Source organism: Festucalex cinctus, chromosome 2, assembly GCF_051991245.1.
Source record: "Festucalex cinctus isolate MCC-2025b chromosome 2, RoL_Fcin_1.0, whole genome shotgun sequence".
Classification (NCBI taxonomy): Eukaryota; Metazoa; Chordata; class Actinopteri; order Syngnathiformes; family Syngnathidae; genus Festucalex; species Festucalex cinctus.
The window spans coordinates 20,487,568-20,501,397 of record NC_135412.1 but is presented as its reverse complement, the minus strand read 5'-3'; the positions used below and the strand labels follow the sequence as shown (position 1 = coordinate 20,501,397).

At 40.7% G+C, this 13,830-nt stretch overlaps 2 protein-coding genes and 2 non-coding genes across 5 annotated transcripts; 3 read left to right on the top strand and 1 right to left on the bottom strand.

The window, feature by feature from the left end:
• Window positions 1-271: 271 nt before the first annotated feature.
• On the bottom strand, window positions 272-343 carry trnah-gug (transfer RNA histidin (anticodon GUG)). Its single transcript has one exon. It is a non-coding gene; the product is annotated as a tRNA-His (tRNA).
• A 3,363-nt stretch (window positions 344-3,706) lies between these two features.
• trnae-uuc (transfer RNA glutamic acid (anticodon UUC)) lies at window positions 3,707-3,778 on the top strand. The gene has a single exon. It is a non-coding gene; the product is annotated as a tRNA-Glu (tRNA).
• Window positions 3,779-4,150: 372 nt separating this feature from the next.
• Window positions 4,151-7,023, top strand: vma22 (vacuolar ATPase assembly factor VMA22). Its single transcript, XM_077513600.1, has 5 exons — window positions 4,151-4,517; window positions 5,630-5,733; window positions 5,811-5,917; window positions 6,003-6,194; window positions 6,793-7,023. The coding sequence occupies exons 1-5, from the start codon at window positions 4,413-4,415 to the stop codon at window positions 6,909-6,911; spliced, it is 627 nt and encodes a 208-aa protein (XP_077369726.1). The 5' UTR covers window positions 4,151-4,412; the 3' UTR covers window positions 6,912-7,023.
• Window positions 7,024-7,092: 69 nt separating this feature from the next.
• LOC144014081 (zinc finger BED domain-containing protein 4) lies at window positions 7,093-13,573 on the top strand. Of its 2 annotated transcripts, none has more exons than XM_077513598.1 (5): window positions 7,093-7,240; window positions 9,329-9,553; window positions 10,650-10,909; window positions 11,444-11,981; window positions 12,397-13,573. In XM_077513598.1, exons 2-5 carry the CDS (start codon window positions 9,344-9,346, stop codon window positions 13,234-13,236), a joined length of 1,848 nt encoding a protein of 615 aa, XP_077369724.1. In that variant the 5' UTR covers window positions 7,093-7,240; window positions 9,329-9,343; the 3' UTR covers window positions 13,237-13,573. The 2 variants fall into 2 exon arrangements, with proteins under 2 accessions (XP_077369724.1, XP_077369723.1); XM_077513597.1 differs by lacking the exon at window positions 7,093-7,240 and adding an exon at window positions 7,622-8,267 and having other exon boundaries at window positions 12,397-13,569.
• The last annotated feature ends 257 nt before the right edge of the window (window positions 13,574-13,830 follow it).

Below are 13,830 nucleotides of genomic sequence, written 5' to 3'. Positions count from 1 at the left end.
GATATCAACTCGCTCGCCGATTGGCTGGTGCTCTCGGAACATGGGCGTCATCGATAGAATACACCAATGAAAAAAGACACCACTACATGCTAGTACTGGATGCGCTGACTGGACCATCGATGTCTGTTACCTCCAAAATCTCTTGCCGTCACTCGGCTCGTTTAGGTAATGAGTGTAATGAAATGGACACGCTTCCGAGTTTGACGCAAATATATAAATAAAAGTTTTATTATTTTAAGGCAGAAAAATAAAAAAAATAACGTACCCAGCATGCCGTGACCCGGATTCGAACCGGGGTTGCTGCGGCCACAACGCAGAGTACTAACCTCTATACGATCACGGCGAGCTACTGAGCAAGGTAGCACGTGAAGGTAAAATATTGACCCTATATAATTTAAGAGCCATTGCCCTGAAATGGGTAAGCACAAATAGCTTGAATAGCGTCCCCCTGACAAGCCCCAGGGCCGTTCGACCTTGGCTCCATTGCACTCATGGCACCCATTCTAATATTAATATTTGAAAAACAAAGTAATCAAATTCATCAATCAAAAGGAACAAAATAATAGCCATACGACCCAAGATGTTAATTCCCAAAAGTGAATGTATTGGATGGGGTATAATTTGTCCCATCTTGCCTTCAACGACAATCGCCCATTTTTTTTTTTTTTTTTTTTTTTTTTAAATTATTATTTTATTCCTTTATTTCATCGCCTAATTTTCTCACAAGAATATGGCTCATGCCCCACGTCATCGCGACGTCAGCAACCGCCGTGTTGGATGTAGCAGCGAACGTAAACGTAACACCGAACCGATACCTTCCAAGAATACGTTATAAATGGTTTGGATCTGTAATGATAGCAGTTATATCATTATCCACTAGTTGGCAGTATAGCCTTATGTTTGTGTGTTAGGACATAACGGGAGTTACTGGTTGGAACCAAGTGTGGAATCAGCTGACAGCACATGTTCCTGCGTGCCTTCTTGAATAATATAAGGCAGAACATTACAATTCCCAATACAGTAGAGCAGTGGCCCGGACCTAAAGCCTTCTTTGTGTGCACGTACCTCTTTTTCCTTTTTTTTTTTTTAATTATTATTTTTTTAATAATAATAATAATGCTTTTATTGACACTTCAACACAGATTTACATTCAAGACATTTTCTTGCATAGATACCAGATACAACATCATTGTACAATTTAAAGATAGTAAAATACAAAAATAAAAATAAAATAGGCATTTGACATGAAAACAGGTCAGCAACCTTTGGATATTACACAAATGAAGCATCATAGGAGAAAAATGTTTAGTTTAGTTTAGTCATTTTTTCCTTTCGGAGACATTACAACTTACATCGATCACATCACATCATTTGCAACATTGACATCCGAAAATAGGGCTGACGGGTAGAAGCAAATGGCTTATTCGAGACCCGTCCCCATCAATCCATTACCATAACGCATCAGTCATATACATTATTTAAAATAGTCATTGATTTTTATAGTTATCCATTCATGACATACTATCCCAGACACTGCTCGCTCAGTTCATCTTGAATGTCCGTGTGTAGATTGCGGCTAGTCCCAGGCATTTGGAACTGGTGAATCGGTCCCCAGACGCCACCAGCAGGCCCACCCTGCCAGGCGAGCAGCCAAGCCAAGCACATTTCTTCTCTTTCACCAGTAGCGTCTTCGCTGACCCCGGATCAGTTTTCACACATGTTGTGGCTTCCAGAAGAGTAGAGCGGCTTGCATTCGGCCCATTGCTTTAAGCAATTTTGCCTCGATTCTGGTCAGCTCAGCCACCACTGTTGCTACTTTGTAGTTGTTAGAGGACTCCTGAGTACTACCAAGACCAGCTCACCCAACAGAGCGGCCCACAAAATCTGGGGTAGGACTTGGAAAATTTTTAATTATGAATAAAAAAACAGCATGAAGAATAACAAAATTAAATAAATATTCAAAATTGTCGTCTTCTGAGTTACTATAGTAGCAAAACTACATCTTTTTGATGAAGGTTGTAAGCGGTTTTAGAGGCTTTAAAGAAAAAGCCCACTAAATCACATCAAAACTGTTTAGTAATCACAAAATAAATGAATTAATAAATAACTAAATAAATAAATACATGAGATACAGTTTCATCATTTTCACAAAAAGGTTGCTAATATCAGCAAATTTGGATAGCCATATTCGTGTACCTTGTCATGGGCCACTGTTTCATGTACAGCACTTTGTATACAGCAATGCCTGTTTTTAAAGCACTTTATAAATTAAGTTGAGTTGAGAAAGCAATCTAGTTGCATCATAATAGACAAATTATATGAGCATTTAAGCACATAAATACAACGCAAATATGCGAGATTTTCATTCAAACTACGTCATAGAATTGCCGATTTGCATCATTTTATGTTTAAAATAGCTCATGGACGGTGCAATCTAACTACATAAACACTAACAAAAAAAGCTGACAAATCTTAACCATCAAATTGCTTAATGAGATGTGAAAGTAGAAAAATCCAAACGTTGCTGCACAAGTGGCGTCGCTATGTAGGCCTAAATGAATGCAGATAGCTTCAACAGCATTTTTTTTTTTCAAATAGACCGTACTGGCCAAACCACCCTGTAAAATATTATGTAATAACGACATTGACATTTGATGGACTGTATCTTGTTCAAGTCATTCCTTGTGAAAGGATGTCACCTGACGCTTAAAAACCAAAACAAAACGTAGCATGGTAAAAGTAAAAGCATCTATGATGACTAATCAATTTATGTGCGTATCCAAAACATTTCAATGGACATTGACAAATATGCTTAACATGACTTGTTTTGATTCATTTACTTTCATATGATATAAAACACAATGTACAATAAAATCCATAAATTCATAATTTTTTTATGCATATTTTTTTTTTTTAAATAACAGGCAAATTTTCTAGAAAAACCTAAACATAGATTGACAAATATGCCTCGACAATGACTTGTTTTGATTTGCATTGACTTTCATATCAGATTAAAAAATACAACTACTTTAGTTATGCAATGCTTTCGATTTTTGTTTAAACTGAATTTGGAATACTCAAAAATAAACATGTGAACAATTTAAGTGATATTTATTGACGCTTGGGTCGAGCTCGAACCCGAATCTCCATAAGAAGAGCTTCCTCTTCAGTGTTCGGGCTACCCTCTCTCCTCGGATGGCCCCTGCAGCGCCACCGCCAGTTAGTGGCCAAAAATATATTGCGTCAGTATTGAACTAAGCACAACCATTAGCGGGAAAAGTTCAGGGCAGTTGAGCTCAACTATTTACGGTCTCTGAACAGGCGGGGCCCCTTGACAAGCCCTTCGGACCTATCACCCTGGACTCCAAAATGACGCCGGTTCCAATATTAATATTTAAAGAACAAATCAACCAACTTCATCCATCAAAAGGAAAAACAGTCGCTGTTATGACCGAAGGTGTTCTCAAAAGTGAATGTATCGGATGAGGTGTAGGCCAATACGTCTCATCTTGCCTCCAAACCACAACCCCCCCATCCGTTTTCTCACAAGAATTAAAATAACGTGAGAAGAAGTCCGAAGATCACCTCACATCACTCATTGGAAAAGTGCAAGGCAGAGGTTTGTAATTCGACAAGATCGTGATTTGGGTGGCTCCGGTTTGTGATGTTACAATAAAAGATTAAATATGAACCTAAGGCAAGCAGGTCCCATATGGTCTAGCGGTTAGGATTCCTGGTTTTCACCCAGGCGGCCCGGGTTCGACTCCCGGTATGGGAACAAGTTTTCTTTTTTTTTTCGAATTTAAAACGTGTATATATTGACAAATGTTTTCATATAATGAACTCAATTTCTTTATCTTGCGATTTGGCGCACGCAAATACTGTAATCGAATGGCACATTACAATTGCCGACTGAAACGAAAATAATGTATTACAATAGTTGTGTAGTAGTGATCCCCTTCAAAAATATTAGATGCATTTGTATTACAATTTTAAAGCCCAAAAATAGTTAACGCCACCGTCATCACGAGTCAAACTGCACTGCGCTTTGAGTTCATGGATGGCGCCGTCAGCGCGATTTGTTATTTTTATTTTGTAGCTAATTCTATTAAGGTCTATCAAAGAAGGTTGCTTTATGGGACCCCAAACTTTATGACGCTATATTGCGTTGAATTACTTCCGGGTACTTTGCGGCCAGAACCTCAAACGTTTTATTTTGTTTTGTTTTGTTTTTCTCGGAACCCGAAGCGTCGAGTTTCAGTTGAAACGTCACATAACGTGTATAACACCACGTGATGTAATGTCACGTGACGCATTGCGGAAGTTTGTAGTCTGTAATTTACACTGATCAGTGGTAATTTATCGTCTGTTTCGTGCCAATCGGCCTATTCAGGGTGGAAAAAAAAGAAGATATGGACGACTCTGATCATTTACTGGATGAAAACTTGTTTGCTTTCATGGACCAGTTGGAGTTACTGGAGGAAAAACGAGCTCGTCTGAACTCCCTCATCGAGCAGGTAGTGACGAAGAGATAGCTTTGTTTTTAATATTATTTTGGGGGAAATAACACACATAATACTAATTTGTGGCTCCTAAATTGACACTTGGTTGAGCAAATCGAGCGGACCTTCTCAAGCAACTGTTAGGGAGACAGGCATTCGTTGTATGATTTAATTTTATGCAGTGGCTGTCTCCTGCGAGCACTATTTTGCCGTGAACTGCTCTGATTGGACCGATTGGACTGGTTCCTGCCTCGCTTCAATCTGCTGTATATATTCACGAAGTTATCATTTTGTTTTGTACCGAAAATGTTAAAAATGAAAATGATTTGTTATCTATATTACCAGCCTAACCATAACCATAACCGTCAGAGCATATTGGCTGTTTTCAAGAAATTGCAGGTAGTCCCTTCAGACCCGCATTTCTGCTGGGCAATATTTTATTTATTTATTTATTTATTTATTTATGTTTTCGACTCTTCCCGCATAAGAACAACATGGATTTTTCTTTCTTATTTTACCAAGCTTATATGCAACATTTTTAACATAAACATCATGCAAATCAACTTGCGATTGTGATTGGTTAGTTAAGATCCAATCATGAACTACAAGTGTTGACATCATCCAAATTATGCGTTTTATTGGTGTAGACGTGCGAATATGTCATGTCCACTACAACCATATATGGGTCTGAAATCGTTAAACAAACAGGCACGTGCCTTTTTGTACTGATACATTTTTATTTTTTATTTTTTTTATTTTTTAGCGGCCACAAATTAATATTTCATGTGTACATTATACCTATTTTGCAGCCACAAATTTGCGTTTAGTGTGCAGGTTATGTCTGTATTGTATAACAAATGACGCTATAGCTGGCACTCCATAGGTCTGTACCTAAATGATCAATACAAATTGAAATAAACAGACAACTGCACATGGATGCTATTCTACAGCCAAGTTCAATTCATGATCTGTACCAAAAATTGCGTGCAGCATATCGTTTGTTTTTTCTTCATAACGTTTGTCTGCAGATGTAAATCAATCTTGAATGTGTAAGGTTCTTTTTCACCAAACGTGTCATGTTTGTACAAGTAATCTTTCAATTTTATGCTCGACTTGACTCTTTGCAGGGATGGTTTTTCATTTCCAAGGCACGATATTCCATGGGAAACAAACAGGTTTCAGCTCTTCAGTATGCAAGTGAGATAAAACCACTGGTTGCTGTTCATGTGAGGTGAGAATTCAAGCATGCTTCATTTAATCAAAACATTCCTTACACAGTCTAAAAGAGATGACTTTCTGTGTATACAGAGAACTTGATCATGACAATGTTGAGTTCTGCACTGATTCACCAAAGCATAATAATGAGTGTTGTAACACTAAAGCGCCTGTTGAAGACATTGGTCCAAAAGAGGAAGGTAAGACTTGGGTCCATTTCAAACCATCTTCAAATCATTGTATAATTGTTTCTTCATTCTGGATGTACCTTTCTTCCCATCACAGGTGTCAGAAGAAGGGCAAAACCTAAAGAAACTCACAGCGAAAAGGAGACAGTTGAAAAATTAAGTCATAAAAATTCACCAGAAGACCTTCCAGCCTCACGAAGTGAAAAAAATCCACAGCAAAATCCACTTCAGTGGTTTGGGATTTTGGTGCCACAATCCCTGAAACAAGCCCAGTTGTCATTCAAGCAAGGTAATGAAGGAGAGTCCAAATAGTAGAAAATGGCTTCACCTTAGCTGTCTACTTTCACATCCATTGGTTGTGCTTTTTATGCAACACTAAAGGCTGCAGCACACTGAACGATTCGAATGCCATAGAAATGCTGTACAGTAGTACGATTACAGTACAATGTGTTTTACAACAATACTTAACTATATTTAGAATTTCAGGTGTACCTGTGGATGAAACGGCGAGCCTTGTGGTAAAATTGTACTCAAACGGTATACTCCGCTCCAGTTCCATTCATGTGTAGCAACCCGTGTCAGCAGGGGGTGAATCGTCCAATGGGCGGGAGTGAGTGGTGTGCAGAAGCTTTGCGCAGTGTGCGGTGGGTGGCCCCATGATAGTGCCAAAGCACTAATAGGGAAGTAGTATGATGTCAAGAACATAGGTTCAAGTCATCTTTATTTATATAGCACTTTCAAACAGCCTTAGCTGTCACAAAGCGCTTTACAGAAACACAACAAAACAAACTAAATGCATGCCTATGAGCAAGATTAGACTGCCGATGACTAATGAAAGCCACTTCTTTTGTTTGTTTGTTTTGTCTTTCATTTGTGCTGTTTTACAGTCATCAAACTGTCTGCTGAGATTGCAACACTTCAGGTGCAAATTTTAAACACCAGACAGGAGCTAAAGCGTCTTTTTCAGGAGAAGAGGAGAAAAAAAGAGGACCGAACAGAATGCTGAAAATCTTTTTTTTTTCTCTTTTGACCTTGATTGTCATGCTTCATTGTAATTTTGTTGTTGAATGTGCTTAATAAAATCTATGATGTACACCTATGATGTGTACACATCATAATCTATTATGTATGATGTACACTGTGCAAAGGCGGCTGGCCCTTTTCGATGCCGGGGCGGTTGAACATTTCCTAACTTTGTGGCTACAGATCACATCAGGATGCCCTGTAATCTATGATCAGCGACAAACAGGTCCCGGTGGCCCCACCCTCTGCACGCTAAAATAGCCCTGCCCTACCGCTGAACTGTGAGGCGGATGTGCTAACTACTCATTACCGGTAATTGTTTTTTTAATTGTGCTTCCCTCAGGTTTGTATACAACCCGTTCTACTACGTATTTGTGTCAACATTCTCAATCTTCTTCACCCCATTTCAATTTATTTAATTTAATTACAGTGTCTCAGTCACTTGCGGTATGCGGGTTCCCTCTAGTGGAACACTATATATACATATGTATATGTATATATATATATATATATATATATATATATATATATATATATATATATATATATATTTATATATATATATATATATAAAAGATACGAGCTGTCTTTTTTTTTTTTTAAATATTTAAGTGTCCTCTTTATTTAATGTATTTATATTTAATATACATTTGAATAAAATAATTCAAGTACAGTTGTATTTATTCTACTAAACTCAGGCGTTTTCAAACTGAGCATCCGACCAAACAGCAACCGGAAATAAACTCTTGTCTCTTGCATGTACTTCCTGGTCCGATCTCACACCACGCAAACACAAACGCATGCGCGCACTAACACGATCGTGTGAGTGTGTGTCGTCTCGCCTCCTGCGTCCAAACGGCGGATGTATCCTCAACTGTTGTTTTCCTGCAGTCGCCCGTGTTTGCTTTCCGGCCATGTTAGCGAGACATCTCCCGCAACTTCTGTCTCCTTATTTTGTGCACCCTCCCTCCTCTGTTTTTTAAAATTTGCGTGACCGGGAGCCGGGAAGTGGGGGGAAAAAACACGCCGACCTATGCCCATGAAAGTCAGCGAGGAAGGACCCCTACGTCGCTCCCATCATCAACATCACTGCCACCACCATCATCATCATCATCATCATCACCATCATCATCATTGTCCTTGCTCGTGATTCCGGATAGGGTCCAGACGACACAGTGTGTTTGCGCCCATGGCGTCCGTTTCGAAGGTGTCTATTTTGGATTACTTTAATATTGTGTTCGAGGGCGAGAATGGCAAAATCGAATCCAACTGCAAGGCGTGTGGCACCAGAATCCAAGCGAAGCGCAGCGTCACGTCCAACTTCGTCACGCATCTTAAGGTAATCCCCCCCCAAAACGCGAAGGGAATGAATTATAGCAATGTTGTATTTGGGTCAGTCCAGAATTGGAGGACATTTTGCTCCCACCCACGGGGCGTAGCCATCATTTTATAAGTGTGGGAGACCAATTGTTCATGTTTAACCCAACTTTTTTGAGCTAAATGATCATCCTCTCACATTGAGGCTGAAGAAATACATAACCAAACTGAATTCATTCACTAAAGCATGTTTAAATCCAATAAATCTAATAAAGAAATAAACTAACAGTCCACTAACACACAAAATGGGAAGAACTTGAACCTTTTTTTTTTTAAAGTCCGATTTGTCTGATTTCGTCGATTTCCGTCTCACCTGTTTTCTAGGTTTTGTCACATGATGTTTGCGATGCGAGTCCGAAGGCACTTTGACATCTACTTGAGTGGACTGCAGAGGGCGTACAGGATAAAATGAATGGATGAAAATTGATGGATTTATCTTTGTACATCTAATTCCACAAATGTATCAATCAGAATGCCGTTTAGACTGATATAGGGCCTACTCCACAACTTCCACATCGATGCGAATTGTTCGCTTGTGTGCCTATGGAGTTCCCAATTGTATGTAAACTAGTAGTGGCTAGTAAATACACAACATTTAATTTTGGTTGCTTTATGTTTAGTTTTAGAGAAACCTAAAACTGAGAGTGGCGATAAACCGCTTGTAGCTTCTTAATTTTTTGAAGAATATTCTACCTGCCAAATTGGTGCTTTTTTGTGAAGTTGAGTTGTCTCATATGCCACCTGCCACTTTACCTTGAGTTTGCCCTCGCCCAAGCAAAAAAAAAAAAAAAAAAAAAATTCAATTAATTGATGGCTCTTGTAAAAGAGTTGTGTCAAACACAACATAATATATTATGATAAGTCATATAATAATAAGAATGCATCATATAAAATGTCTCATAAAAGATTTTGGGAAAAAATGTTGGTCCCTAAAAACTGTCCTCCATAAACTGTCCTCAATTCTGCAATGGCTCATATGTGTACTGCAGTTAATACAGTTTCACTGTTGTGGCTCCCATTTAGCGCAAGCACCAGGCCATGTATGATGACTTTGTCAAAAGGAAGGACATGAAGAGAGAAGGCTACCCCTCTGCACCCATGCACACTTTGACGGCCAATGGAGGGAATGCCCGCTACACTCTCCCTGTGGCCACGGGAGTGGGAGTTGGAGGAGGTGCTGGAGGGATGGGAGCCCTGGAGGGAGGAGGAGGAGGAGTGACCAAGTTTGACAAGCACGATCCACGTCAGGTGGGTGAGCTCGCCATGGATAGGCACGTCATCACATATGGAGCCAGGAGCTTGAAGTTTCTTGTGGGTCAAACATGTATACTGTAAGTTCTGTAGAGTAAATTTGACTCTAAACAGAGTCTATTTGGTCCCACTCTAAACAAAGTAAAATTTATACTTGGAACTGGAAGAGAGAAAAATATTCAGAGTAAAATGTACTGGAAGTATTTTTACTGTGTATGAGAATTGGCCTATCCCATAACAAAAACCGAGTAAAGTTTTTTTTTGTTTTTTTTTACTCAGAAATTCAAAGTAAATCGTAGAAGGCATTTTTTTTTTTTTAGTATATTTTACTAATTTATTTAAAAAAAAAAAAAGTCTCACACAAGGTTTGAGCCATGAGCTCACCTTCAGCTTGGGAAACTTCCACTCTGCCACCTGGGCTATTCCACTCCTGCTATTTGCTAATATCCAAAATGAGACCATAGACAACATTTTTGGTCTCATAGAGGTACGAAGATTCAAGCCAACACGAGCAATATACTAACACACAGTAGGCACTGCATGGCTCAAGGAGTAGATTGGCTCCCAGTCTGAAATTATGGGTTTGTTCCTCAACCCTTGAGTGACTTTTTTTTTTTTTTTTTTTTTTTAATAAACTATTCAAATTTTGTCAAAATCTGTCCTTGAAAAATTTACGTAGAATTTCTGAGTGAAAAATATGTATTTTTTTTTTTTTTCATGGGCTACACAAATTCTCTCGTACACAGTAAAAATTTGTCAAATTTACTCTGAAGATTTGATTTTCTTCCAAGTGTAAATTTTACTCCGTTTAGAGTGGGACCAAATAGACTCTGTTTAGTGTAAACGCACTCTACAAGATGATAGAAGAAGTGGCATTCATTTTTTCCAGGCTGTAGCAGTGATATTTGAAGACATCAGGCAGTATTATGGACAGATATATAACTAGAAAGCCTGCAGTTAAAAACGTACAGTCATAACTAGCATTGACGTTAATGAGCAATGTCCAACAACCACTTTCAAATGACAAAAAAGTAGATTTAATAACAAAATAGATGGTGGTGAACTGCTTCTGCATTTGTGATTATAACCACAGGTTTTGATCAGTGAGGCAATTGCTAAGATGATCGTTCGTGATCTGCAGCCAGTTTCCATGGTGGAAAACTGTGGCTTCAGGGTACTGCTTCATCTCTTGGAGCCACGCTATACCCCAGATCCCCAGTACTACATCCAGAACCAGCTCCTCCCAGCCTACACTTACCAGGCTCAGATGACTATCCGGCAGGCGCTGGCTTCAGCACATGCCCTCAGCCTCAGCCTGGATGTGTGGAGGGCCTCCTCCGCTCCCACGTTAGGGTAAGGATTGGAAACAGATTGTTAGATTATGGCTCTTAATGATTAGATAGGTGACTTGAGCTAGGCCGTTGTGTTGCTGTGTTCTGTCCTGGCTTGGCGTCTTCCTATCTATCTGCACTCTGACACACATTTATCCATCAGAAACCAATTCAGACCATCAGTTCATACATTTATACATTGGCTAGGCTAGGCTGGCCCCGTGTGGGTGGACGGCCAAGGTAGTATAAGATTAGTGACCATTTTGAGTGGGGCATGCCTTGTTCCACGTTCAGCAGATAAGGCTCCACAGCTGTGTACTCAATCTTTCTGGCATCCACTAAATAGTTCAACTGAGAATATCCTCGTTGTTATTATTAGTATATCGAGTATTCAATATAAAAGAACCGGTGAAAGTTCCCGTCGAACTTTACAAAACAAGCAAACAAACAAACAAACAAACAAACAAACACTAGCATACTAGCATAGTGCTCAATAGTTTTATACAATACTTATGAGCTGTCATCTCTTTTTTTTTTTTTTTTTTTTTTTTTTTAGCTACCTTGGCGTCACCTGCCACTTTCTGTCACTGGAGTGGCAGATGGGCTCAGCTCTCCTGGCGTGCCTTCCCCTCACTTCGAATCAGATTCTTTCAGATTTTGAAGAAGTGTGTCACTCTCACGGCGTGTCTGGAAGAGCCTTCCGTGTTGTGTCCGACCCGCTCCTGGCCACGACTACTGTGAAGCCATGCAGCCTACCCGGTTTCTGCCAAGAGGAGGACGACGAAAACGATGCCGAGGGAGGCGTTAGGAATGGACACGCAGGAGAGGAAGCATGGGAGGACTCGTGGGAACGGGATCTTGGTGTTTGTCGTGTTGACTGCTTCTCTCGCTCTCTTAGTCATTGTGTAAGAGAGGGCTTGCGTTCTTGTACGCAGCTCGCTTCTGCGCTGGCCAAAGCTGGTCGCTTCTACAGCTACATTACAACAGTGGTTCCACCAGACAAACTGCGTCAGGTGTTTGATGGTCCTGGCATGGTGACTGGAGCCCTAGGAAGTGCTTCACCACTGCTTCGAGATTGGGCTACCCAACTCAAGGTATGATCTCAGCCCCCTTTGAACTCAATTTGGGTTATTTTTGACCCAACTGTTTTAAGAGTGCACAATGTCTCGTCATCGAGGAGCTATTTTTAGAAGTCAACAGGCACCATTGGTTGGGGTCACATTGGACTCCTGCTATAGAGAGTCTAGTTCACTTCCTGAACACTATGAAAATGCTTTTTGAAGACACTAAACCCCAAATTGTTCCTGAACTCCCGGAACTCATGGCTTAGTTACCTCGACCTGACTTAATCTGAATAGAATGTCATTTTGCAGAACAATTGAGGGATTAATTCTCCAGATGTTCAATAATATTTAAGCAAAATAGGCAAGAAAGGAAAAAGCTCGAATCAACTCTGCTCTGGCGTATCATGAAGTTGTTGTCTGACAGTGTATCCGTGTCGGCATTCAGGTGCTTCGTCGTCTGCTGGGGTCTGTGGAGGTCTTGGCGGAGATGAGTGGTCCTGGGGAAATGGTGCTGGGTCTTCCAGAGACGGCGTTGCTCAGGGAGCTCACTGACACTTTGGAGCCCTTCATGGAGGCCTGGGACATGGTGTGTGGAGAACGACAGCCAGACACGCAGACTGATGTACAGACGGACAGACACGTGTCCATTAGTCTGGCGCTCCCATGTGTACTGGGCATACGCAAGCATCTTTCCGAGACGTCAACCCCCCATTGCCCTTCTCTCATAGCGAGCCTCAGCCAGGCCGCAGAGCGTCGTCTTGCCCCAATACTGGAGGACCCCCTCTACATCACCGCCACCACCCTTGACCCCCAGTTCAAGCTCACGTGGAGCAGCGACCCTGAGTGGCACAGACAAGTTGTTCTCCAAGAATTATCCAAATATTCAGCAGATTCCAACACCGAACGACTTCCTCATTCCCACACGTCTCCAGTCCCGGCGCCATCGCCCGTGTCGTCACTGGCTCGGCCCTGCAAGCTGTTCTCGTTCATCAAACAGAGACCCATGACGCAGGCCAAGAGCCCGGAGCAGGAGCTAGCCATCTACTTGCGAGAGGAACCCACGGATGAAGAGGCTTTGCATTACTGGCGACGTAAAGCTATTGACTTCCCGCTCCTTGCCCAAGTGGCCAAGAGGGCATTGACCATACCTGCTTGCAGCACCGTAGTAGAAAGCATCTTCAGCAAAGCCGAGCGCTGTCTGCGGCCCGAGAGAGGACGGTTTTTACCAAAGAACCTGGAGACACTTATCTACCTCAAAGCCAATTACAGATTATTATGGCCATAGTCTTGCTGTTTGCAGCCTTATACAAAATATCACACCACGCGCTAAGGAATAAAGGGAACTACTTTTTATTTGAGTTTGCCTACACTCTCTTTAACCAACCAGCCCCGGAGGCTATTAAGTCACTAACAAACCAATCAAAACATTTTTTGTGTTGGACTCCGTTTTGCTGATATATATTAACACAAAAAAAGTTAATGTATTAGATTTTTTTAATGCCTTTATGACAATGCATCACCCACTAACATTAATATTTTCCTTCTCTGTGTATGCATCGATCACTAGCACTTAATAAATGACCTTTACTTATTGTAAATTAATGAGCAATGTGTAGACACCATATTTTTATACACCAATCTTCGGACTGATCTCCAGTTCGCAATACATTTTGGGTCTTGGGTTTAAGGAGTCTTAGGTACTATGGTATAAGGTTTGTTGTTGTTGGTCGGTCTTGGTTAGGGCCTTAGGTGTAAAACCAAGACGAGTGTACCGTAGGTTCTCGGACGCAAGGCATCATAGAATATACAGATTGTCTTTGGTTCTAGAATGTAAGATGTCATTGCTTCTAGCGCATTAGGTGTCATCGGTTATAGGGTG